The following is an 11,016-nucleotide window of genomic DNA, read 5'->3' as shown; positions in this document are numbered from 1 at the left end:
ATATTTTACAAATATATCAGGAATATTGTAATAATATGTAATAACATTCAAAGATGTTTTTCAGGTTGAACCGTGTTAGTGTCATTTTTATACCGACGTTTCACACTAAACACTTCAGCAAGATTCAACTCACTTTGTCAAGGTTTCAAGAAATCAGCAGTCTATATCAGGATGCTGATACTATATCAACAACTTGATACAGTATCAGACTGCTTTTGATAAAGCGAGCTNAAATATTCACAAATCGTTATCAGTATAAAATTAACTCGTTTCAAACCCGAAGAACATTCAAATGTATAACACACCGCGAAAGCATCAAATATTATATGTAATGTTCTTCATAGGAGATGTTGCACAATAGTATTGCATCGTTATATTGCAATCTCATATATTGCGTCTCAGAAATATTATAGATATTCTGTATCTAAAACTACTATAAATTATCACGTATAAACGTATAAATTTGTGCAAATATTGTATCAACGGTGCAGAGAAATACACAAGGTCTACAACGTTTGAAGTGAATCAGCATCATTGTGCAATTTATGTTTGAGAGCGAATATATCTATATATATATATCTATGTTTTACTGACATGCATTCGACTATTAGTGTGGTGGTAGGGGATANGTATTATATACGTGGAAACAGTCTGAGAAGGACTTAGTGTGAGAACTTGATTCGAGATGGAACGTTGGGCAGGAAAAGTCGCGCTCGTCACCGGTGCGAGCAGTGGGATCGGNGCGGAGATCGCGCGAACACTCGCGTTGAAAGGAATGAAAGTGATCGCCGTCGCGCGACGTGTGGAAAAGCTGCAAGAACTGGCCGCGGATGTTCAACGGAAATGCAACGCAAAATTACATCCCATGCAATGCGACGTTCAAAAAGAGGAGGACATTCTCGGGGTTTTCAAGTGGGCGGAAAAGCATCTGGGTGGTATTGACGTGTTGATTAATAATGCCGCTATTGTCTCGCCCAAATCGCTCACAGGTGAGTTTCTTTGTCTTTCATTTTTTTATCTAAAGTATTTTTTGATCATATTTGATCGAGAAAACTTCTCGGAAACCTTCTGATTTTTATAAAACTTTCATGCTATTTTGTGTCTTAAGAGGAAACCACGGACATGCTCAGCAAACTGTTGGACGTGAATTTACGTGCGCCGGCAATTTGTTCGCGCGAATTCGTCCAGTCTGTCAAAAAGCGGAAAGCGTCGGGTCATATCATTAATATCAGCAGGTGTGTATTAAAAGCAAACATCTAGTAACAGGAAGTTGTTAATTTGTACAACTTAAGAAACATTTCGCACGCAGCGTTAGATACAAACAGAAACGAGTTTTTATAAATTGAGCTTTGTATAAAATTTTTCTCCATTTTTTTGATTTCAGTATAGCCGGACGTCTTGCAGAAACGCTTCCAGTAAGCGCCAGTTTATATCCCGCAACTAAATACGGTGTCAACGGCATGACAGCGACTTTACGCGGCGATTTGGCAAGAGAAAAAATAGATGTAAAAATCACGGTATGCGAACTTGTTCATATTATGCTTATCAATGCTAATTTTTTAATCAGCCTCTCTCTTTCTCTTTCTCTCTTTTTCTCGCGCGCGCACGCGCGCGTTCGCGTGAGAGCGTTGAAGTATCTAAAATTAGATTTTTATCGCCGAGATAATTTAACATATAAATTAATTTATAATTAATTTCTGTTCAGTAATACATAAAAATATCGATAATTATTGAGTATAAAGGATTAAGGTCCGATGACCTTGATTTTGATATGTGTTGTAAAGGGCACTCTCCTGAGTAGTGTTCAAGAGGTTTTAGGCGGCGCTCATTTTTTATTAAAAATATATTAATCGAGAATGTTTGAAAAACGCTACTTTTATTTTCCTAAATAACATGTAGAATAATGAATCGGAATACACATTTGCTCTCAGAGGTATCAGTTCTTAGAAGACATTCAGAGTTACTGATGCAATTATACACATTTATAAGTGGTATTGTTGACTGTTTATGTTACTCAGTTTATGTTTCAAAGCGTGTATCATTCCGAGCGAAGAAATGATAGATAAGCTATGTCACGCTTTCTTTTCACAATGATTTCGACGTATGTGCGAAATCATTGTGAAATGCGAATACCTCTCGATATGATGTTCCATGAATTTCTGTATATGACGCATAATTATTCTCAATTAATATCAATCAATGACTACTTTTTTTTATGTTCTTATTCGTGTTGTAAGCATGTAGGCAGGGGGGGGGCTGCGCCCCTCTGCAGGGGAGATTTTCAATAAAATAATAAAATTAAATTTTTAACAATACTATTGTATTCTGAATGCAGACCATTATGCCTGGTGCGGTTACCACTGATATGCTACAACAATTCAAAGAATTTACGAAAGGACCGCAACTGAAAGTTGAAGATATCACGGATACGGTTATCTACATACTGAGTTTGCCATCTCGAGTAGAGGTATGACTAATAACCAACAAGAGAATTCATTGATATTATTTCTTCATATCCGCAGTATCGATAAAATCATGCGCGTTCTCGAATAAATAATTTATATAAAGAACGCATATATGAGAGTAATATTCATCTTTGAATATTTATAATACATTATTATTTTAAAAATAAAATTTGCAATTAAAATACAAACCTCTTGATGCCAGTTCATAAATGAAGTCTCTCGATGTATCGATAACGCGTAACAATAATCTGTTTCAGATATGGGATGTAACAGTAATGCCAGCCAATCAACCAACTGCCTAAGCGCGGAACTGTTCATCTTGAAGAATCTTATACAATTGCAGCAATTTTGCAATTCACCTTGCGATTGTAACAATCTTGCACTATAAACACGAATTAAAATGAAATTTTAATTGAATAAAAAATATACACATTTCTTTTTTGCACAAAACAATCGGAATTCTACATTTACAAAGTTCCGAATCAAAACAAAAGCAAATCAAAAGAAAAAAATACCAACAAAAAAAAGAATATAAACCGAAGTTTTATGTTTTATAATTGTGTTACAGTAGTCATAACGCACAAATGTTTAAATAGTACGAAAACTTCCGTAGATCATGTCAGCAACACCTGTAAACATAACATATATTAAATTTTGTTTAATACGCCAAATCTCTTTACTGTTTTTACTGTATTTCAAGATGCTGTAAACGTTCTCTCGTGCTAAAACAACAATGATTGTAAAAATCGAAGAAAAAGATAAATGTTTGAAGAATGGTTTTCGAGTTTTAACCGCGTTAGTGTCATATTTTTATACTGACGTAAACACTTTACACAAGGTTTATCAAGGTTTCAAGAGTATCAAATTGCTCCTGAGACCCTGATGAGAAGTGAACTGAAATGAATTCACGTTGGGGTATAAAAAATGACGCTAACATGATTCAAACCCGAAAAAATTATCTTCGAATATTAAATGTAACACGTCGCGACGAAAGCATCAAATCTGAAAAGGTAAATAATTAATTACTTTCGTTGTTTCCAGTCTCTTCTCTCTCGCTCGTGAGAAAAATCAGTCAAGTTATTACAACGAACTGAAAATTACTTTCGTGTTGATCTTCAAATCAAATCGGTGGCGTAGTTTAAGTAATCGAGTATTTTTATTTCTCTGTAGAATTACGTAGAATAGAGTACAATCATACACGACGTGTGTGTGTCTTTTTTTGTGTAATATATATATATATATATATATATATATATATATATATATTATATATAATATATATCTCTCGTTTATACGTTTACATTTTTTTTTTTTTTTTTCATTACATCACATCGAATATGGACATGGTGCTCGGTTATGTACACACTCTTATTATTATTCAATTGTGCTGGAAAATAAACCGAGAATGTACAGTTTATCGTGATTCGCGGTTAACACACTTAGAAACGATTATAAACAGAGCGGTTAGATCACGTGGAGGTGTCGTCCGCCGAAAGATGTACAACAATCAATAGTAATAACAAGTTCACGGATAACAGACGAACACGTTCTGACCTTCTCCTCTCTCTCTCGAAAGAGAGAGAGAGAGAGAGAAAAGTGTGAAGGAAGGAAATACTCAAAAAGACGGTAAATTTTTTTTCATGTATGCGTGTGTGTATGTGTGTACTTTTAGCTTAAGAATTAACAGTTATTGGTCGAGTATTTGTTAAAATCCCGTTTTGTTCGTTCCGAACGATTTTTGCAGCGTTTCTGATCGGCGTTTCTCCCGGCAAATCCGCCCAATGAAGAATTATATATAATTCGCATGTTACGAACTTGTTTGAAAAGTGCTTTGTTATTTTAAGCGTAATTAATAACGTGCATGCGGCACCGCTAAAGTCTGGCGCTGCGTTTGACTATTTCTCTTTTTTTTTTTTTTTTTCAAATTTAAATGGTCTCTTAACGCGCATATCGTAAGGAAAGGCCAGTTATTTTAAAGAGAGCTTTAGATAATTAAACATGACCGAGCCACGTGAATAAACGAGCGGCTGAAACGCACAGCAGCGCGCTCAGTCCTCCTTCCGTATCCGCAAGTTTCGACAATGTGATTTTTGACGTTTTTATTCGCCAAAAACGAACATCTCGCGAACAAATAACTTTCTGACCAATATAATTTGTTTTATAATCAATCGATTTTTTTTTTTTGTATTCACGTGACTGATCGATAAATTCTCTTAATAAAGTTGTAGTTTTTTTTTAATGTACTTTAGTTTCTATCACGCGTTTTGGCCCCTCGTCCGCTGCAGGAAGAAAAATTCAATTGTACAACTATTATATACGACCGATTCGTAGCAACTAACGTAGTTTGATTCTTGTGAAACAATTTAAGCTAATTTCACGACGTTTTACCGCCGATATTCGCGATCGGAAACGAAGTAATCACTAAAGTGTTTGTTTCTCGTTTCAATCTTTCGAATAATCTGTGTACTTGCATTGAGAAAGACAAATCAGATAATACAAGAGAAACTTTTAGAGCGTAGCGATTAATATGTTCGAATTTGTGACGGACTGTTCGTAAACTTTCTATGCTAAGTTTTTGATTTAGTTTTCGCCTTAAAAATCAGGCCACGCTACAGTTCATGTCATGTTCAAATAAGATAAGATAAGCAAGTACTGCTTTTGTTATATTTTAGGTTGATTCTCTCTCTCTCTCTCACTCTCATATACGCATACATACATACATACATACATAAATACATGCACACATAATATAGATACGATATGACAAACGCATTGAATTCTGGTTCGCTATCTCTATACAGAAACTGTCACAAAGCTGTTTACACTATCACAGGCGAAACAATAGCGACATGTATAAGGACCGAGAATATCTTCTCCTTATTCGTGTTTCAGAGAAAATCAACCTGAAATATAAAAAAAAAAAAAAAAAAAAAAAATTGTGTTGTATCGTGTACTCGATAGCAACGCGGATTCATGCATATAGAATGAGGGGAATTAAATAAATAATACAGGACGGATATGTGTTTAACCTCAAGACTAGCGAGAGATATCTTGTCTATATATATATCGATATATATATATATATATATATGTATATATATATTTTTCTGCGACGCGATAAAACAGTTTTATTTGAAAAATCTTCTATGTCTGTGGTCTATTTTATGCGATATTTTTAACGGTTCATAGAGCCGCAAATTATTGCTACGTACACCACCGACCTTAATCAACAGTTACTCGGTGCACGCGAACCTAATTAAGAACAATTAACGAACCATCAATGTACACAGAGAATCGGAGTCAATTTTTCAAGCCAGCGAGAATATCATACTCAGTCATTTTACGATGTTTTTGTTTTTATACACATCTAATGAACAATTAAGAACAAATCTATTCCGGTCTGTACAATTTGAGAAACTCTGCTTGTGGTGAAAATAAATTTGATTGCGTTTGCTTTTCTTGTTAAAAAAATATAGATACACTTTTTTACATTTATATTATTAAATTTTCCTGCGATGTTTGAGAGAAATCTGCAATAAAACGGCAAGGTCTCACGTGAGCGCGAGATATAAAGCGCGAGATATATCTCACGTGAGCGTGAGATATAAAAAGTAGCGAAACGAAAAACGAAAATTATTCACTGAACTTCGATCACCGTAAGCACGTGACATGGTAGAATATATGGTGTGCAGATAGTCGATATATATGTTTTAATGAGACGTGCTACATCGAATTAATAAATATTTTACGCGCGTATCGCGACGCGCATGGATATGTTTAATTACAACCTTGAGGCTAGGCGTGACTAAATAATTTATTTAATGCCAACTCAATCAACGGTCACGTACATTGTGCGATTTGCCATTAATTTTTATTTAAGATTTATAAGATCATTGACTCATGAGATTATTTCTTTTATAAGTTTTTTTTACGTAACATCAATATAACTTGTATTGTTTGAAATACACGCATCGTCATGTCATTTTGCGACCATCGCGTCGCTTGAAAAATGGGTCCGATTGAAATCTCCGGATTACGCAAGTGCGCACTTGGAGTACTGACGCGCGCGTCGCCACGCGCGTCGCCACACGCGCAATTCCACGACCGCGCGAAATCCAAAATAACATTCTCTCGCATTTGTTTTCTTTCTGTGCATATAGATACATATATATGTATATATATACATATATATAAATAAATATATATACACATATAATATACGGAGCGAATATACGTAGCGCACGTTGATTAAACGCTAACTTATCTTGTAATTTGCTGTTTTTTTTTATACATTACGTACATACATACATACATGCACGCGCGTACGCACACACGCACACACACACACACATACACATCAAACCTGTACCAGTGCGTACATGTATACAGATACACATCTAACGAACGGTATGTACAAGAACGTTTTGCTCTTCTATGAATGCTGTTCCGCGATTAATCAATAAACACTTGAACGAGAGAGATTCGCAGTCCCGATTTCTCGAGAGACTCGTTTGGAAATAAATTTTGCATTGCAAAAACCACGTCCAGAGTTTGCGGGCTCCCGGTTTTACTCGCGGAAGCTGTTCTTTTTTTTTGTGTTTACATATGTTAAAACAAAAATAATTGTTTATAAAAACGCAAAATTCTTGTGCAATATTCACCTTGTGCGATGCTTGTTGAGAAACTGTTAAAAAATAAATTAAAGTTTTTGAGATTCTCTCTTATTCGGTATATATATATGTATATATAAATCTTATGTGTTCATAATCACCGTCGATAATCATTATTAGAACAGATCTTGGATGTTGAATAATATTTCAGAGAATATGCTATTTGGAACAGTCAGTTACTTTCAACGCGATTCTCAGTGTATCATATCAATACACAATCGTCCTGCTGATTAATGTAAACTATATAAAGTTTTCCTCTCACTTTCTACAATTGCTTGTGCTCCGACAATATTTCATCCTTTCTTTTTACAAATTACGCGTTTCCTTCGCGCATTATTTTTACAATTTTAGGCTTTACACATTTAATTCTCACGTTGTTCAGTTGTAAGGACACTCGGTGGTACACATTATTCCATCCACACGTCCACAAATCCAATTATTATAATATATATTGTAAGTTTTTATTTTTGTTTATAAATATTTATGTATTTTTTATATAAGACGTAGATAATATTTAAAATATATCGTATCGAATTCAAAACTACTTTACCTTCAAAACGCGTCACGAAGTGACGCGAAACATAACGGACAAAACTTTTTTGGTTTTTTTTTTTGAAACTGCACAAAGAACACGTTCAACAACGTCGCAACATCAACGGTGATTATCATCTCGTAAAGAGCCGTAACTAATGAGATCAAGTGTGATCCTGTGTATTGAGCTGTGTAGAAAATAATCAGTTGAAGAGTAGTTCTACAAATTATTCTACAGGAGCAAGCGGGACAAACACGTGTATACAATTCGACCAATACTATATATCCGCAACATGTGTATATCGTCGTTCCCACTCGTCTAAAACGTGTGTATGTGATACATACATATACGTCTATTTGTACTACTCTCATTTGCTTCTCACTCGTAAGCGTAATAAAGAGTCTGTGAACTTTTTTTTTTTTTTTATATATATACTCAGGGTGTATCTCGTTCCACCCCGATGCGAAATCACGTGCTTCTCCGTAGTCGAAAGTTGCAAAGATTCCTAAAGAATCCGATTGCCCGTTGTATCTTTCATTCTTCGGCCGGGGCTTGCGCCCCCCCGCCGTCCTCGTGATTACCGCTGGCTTTTTGTTCTTGCTCCTTTTGTGCTTTGGCTTCCGCATCTACGAACAAAACGTTGACACATCGTCAATCATCTTCGCTTAGGCCGAAGTTGAGCGCGTGCAAGCGTAAACCGGAATGACTTAACTCTTGTTACGCAAATGCGTTCAAAATGAGTCGTAATAACAAAAAAAAATGACAAACGTATACCTCGAACCGCCTGCTCCTTCCAGATCTTCTTGTTTTCCGCGAGACACACGGTCCAGGGTTTTCCGATTTTGAACCTCTTGCTCTCCGCCGAATCTGCAACATCCGACACGTCAACATCTTTCGCCGATATGCAATGTTTATTCAAAAGATTCGATATTTTTTATTTTTTTTACAAAACAAAAAATTATAAAAAAAACCTAATTATTTAAAGCGACACGTTAGTAATGTCAAAGAATCTAATCTTACCATTGTTGGACTCGTCCGTGGTGTCCTTGACATTAAGCGGCGCGAGAACGGTCTCCAACATGTCGCTGCATACTTGCATACTAGGCTCGACAATGAATTCTATGAATCCTATTTGAGATTCAGCTACGAGCGTGTTATTGCGGTCGCATAGAGGAGAAAACGGCAATCCGAGCTCCCTTTCCTTGTCACCCTGTCTGAAGAACTCCTCGAGAAGTTGCATCGTCCATCTATGCGGTGAACATTGTGACGATCGATTAAACGATCTCTTCTCTTATAAAATATTGTCATTACAAAAGTGATTTTATTTCGTTCAAAAGTTACGTAACTTACAGAGACGAAAAAAAATATTCGATAATTGCGCTAAATTATTTTGTTGTACAACGCTTTGGAAAATTATATACGTAACAAACTTCTTTCGATTACGTTTATATTCAACTTCAAATTTCACATACAAAACGAAGAAAATCGACCCAGATAAACTTTTCACCTGTGATGAAGATCCCATCTCTTAGCGGGATGCGAGATGTCGCAACAGTGAAGAACCAAACTGACGGCTTTGCTCTTATCCACACTCGGCTCGGCCAAACTCAGCAGATTCTTCATGTTCTTGAGCTGCTGAAAGTGAAAACTCATGTCGGTCGCAAGAACCATGTCTATCACGAGCGATCGAAATTCTCGGAATTCCTCGCGCGACAAGTTCTGCAATATGTTGCACTCGTCTTCTCGCAGTATCCTGAAAAAAAAACATAATTCGGTCACACGATCGTAGATCGAACAAACATAAAAAATTGCAATAATCGATTTTTTCAACAAACATTCGAACTCAAGTTCTTCTTGAGAACAAATAATCGACATTGCGACGAATCGCGCGCGCGCGTACCGAAAACTGGCGGAAATGTGATGATTTTCCAGCACGGCACGATCATTATAAAGAAGGGCGGTTTCGCTGCCAGACATCACGTGGAAATTGTTTGTGGTCCCAGTGTGCTCGTAGTCGTGAATAATCGCCGCCACGAGAGTGGCGAAGATCTCGAGATCGGTCAGCCAATTCTACAACGAAAAATATCTCAGTCTGAGATTATCTCGCGCGCGCATTACAACGAACAAAAAAGAGATCGTCGGGCAAAAATGCGAACAGGATCAAATAAAGTAAAACGGGGATTCTTTCTTTTTCTGCTCGGTCTAATCGAAGACTCTCGACTCTCCCTCCGCGCAAAAACCAATAGAGATCACATTTTTTGTTATTTCCGTTGAGTCTCACAATTTCTGATATCGCTCGCGCGAGAAAAGCGTCGCGAGATAAGATTTTATAAACACTTGTGTGAGAGAAAAAAAGAGGGAGATTTATATTTATATAATATACATATGTGTTTTTTCTTCAATACAAATTTAATAAAATATTTATTCAAGCGTTTCATACTGTAGAAAAACAGATTTCAATTGTTGTAGCGACACACTTCGCTATAAACTATAATCACGCTTGCTGATATATTTATATAGCGATATTTCAGTTCTGAAAACACTTCGAAGCTTCGTGAAAACTTTGGCAAGAGGGAGAGTTGTTATTAATTAATTAGCAATTACCTACACGCACGCGAAACCATACGCGGCACTCGGAGAAATTGAATATACCGCGTTTTTCTCTCAAAAGGTCTCTCTTGAAAATCAAACCAAACCAAAAAGCGTAACGAGACTTAACAATGCGAATGTATCGTCATTTTTAGAAAACTCACCATCAAGCCCGTTTGACACAGGATGTAATGCATCGTTTGTGCGACGTCGGCGGCGTGTAGATTGTTGTGGTACGGATTTCGATGCCTGCAATAACCCTCTTCAATTCTGCCGAGGAAGCCCTCCAAAACTGCGGGCGGTACTTTAAACTTGTGAATCATACCGTATCGATTGAGGAGATCGTAGCCCAGGTATTTCACCGGCATGCCCAAAGCGGCCTCGCTCAGGGAAAACACGTCGAACGACCAGTCGTCCAGAGTCTCACGAACGATACACAGAAAGATATTTTAATTAAAAAAAAAAAAAAACAAAAAAGTTTCAAAAAACCTCCTCGATCTCAATTTTCGTGACATGCGATTTATTTTTCTCTCGAGAACGCGATTTACAATCCCATCTCGAAACGCGTCGGTGCGAGAATAAAACAGAGCTGCACCCCTAAAAAGTGTCGCGATTGAACGGCCGGAATTGCGATTTTTCCAAACTTTTTGTCGCGATAACTACGTCAGAAGGACTCTCAACTCTCAACGCGTCTTTATACGTAGCGATAATCGCGTTCGTCATGCAAAAAAAAAAAAAAAAAAAAAAAAAAAAAATCGCG

General features: G+C 36.5%; 2 protein-coding genes across 14 annotated transcripts in view; one reads left to right on the top strand and one right to left on the bottom strand.

Moving 5' to 3' along the window:
• Positions 1-519: 519 nt before the first annotated feature.
• Positions 520-2,899, top strand: LOC109860887 (farnesol dehydrogenase-like). The gene is made up of 5 exons (XM_020440293.1): positions 520-989; positions 1,109-1,235; positions 1,385-1,517; positions 2,336-2,467; positions 2,723-2,899. Exons 1-5 carry the CDS (start codon positions 686-688, stop codon positions 2,765-2,767), a joined length of 741 nt encoding a protein of 246 aa, XP_020295882.1. The 5' UTR covers positions 520-685; the 3' UTR covers positions 2,768-2,899.
• Positions 2,900-4,112: 1,213 nt separating this feature from the next.
• The window catches only part of LOC109860516 (calcium/calmodulin-dependent 3',5'-cyclic nucleotide phosphodiesterase 1-like), a 98,153-nt gene continuing 91,249 nt past the window's right edge, over positions 4,113-11,016 (bottom strand). For all 13 annotated transcript variants that reach the window (XM_020439668.1, XM_020439735.1, XM_020439744.1 and 10 more), the window contains 6 exons: positions 10,421-10,678; positions 9,568-9,737; positions 9,175-9,420; positions 8,688-8,914; positions 8,442-8,534; positions 4,113-8,293 (listed from right to left, as the gene is read on the bottom strand). In XM_020439668.1, coding sequence (XP_020295257.1) covers positions 8,202-8,293; positions 8,442-8,534; positions 8,688-8,914; positions 9,175-9,420; positions 9,568-9,737; positions 10,421-10,678 — 1,086 coding nt within the window. In that variant the 3' untranslated portion in view covers positions 4,113-8,201. The remainder of the gene's footprint in view (positions 8,294-8,441; positions 8,535-8,687; positions 8,915-9,174; positions 9,421-9,567; positions 9,738-10,420; positions 10,679-11,016) is intronic.

Source organism: Pseudomyrmex gracilis, unplaced genomic scaffold (genome assembly GCF_002006095.1).
Source record: "Pseudomyrmex gracilis isolate BER0280 unplaced genomic scaffold, ASM200609v1 scaffold_8, whole genome shotgun sequence".
Lineage (NCBI taxonomy): Eukaryota > Metazoa > Arthropoda > Insecta > Hymenoptera > Formicidae > Pseudomyrmex > Pseudomyrmex gracilis.
Note: the sequence above shows the minus strand (reverse complement) of the source record. Positions and strands in the feature narration are given on the sequence as shown.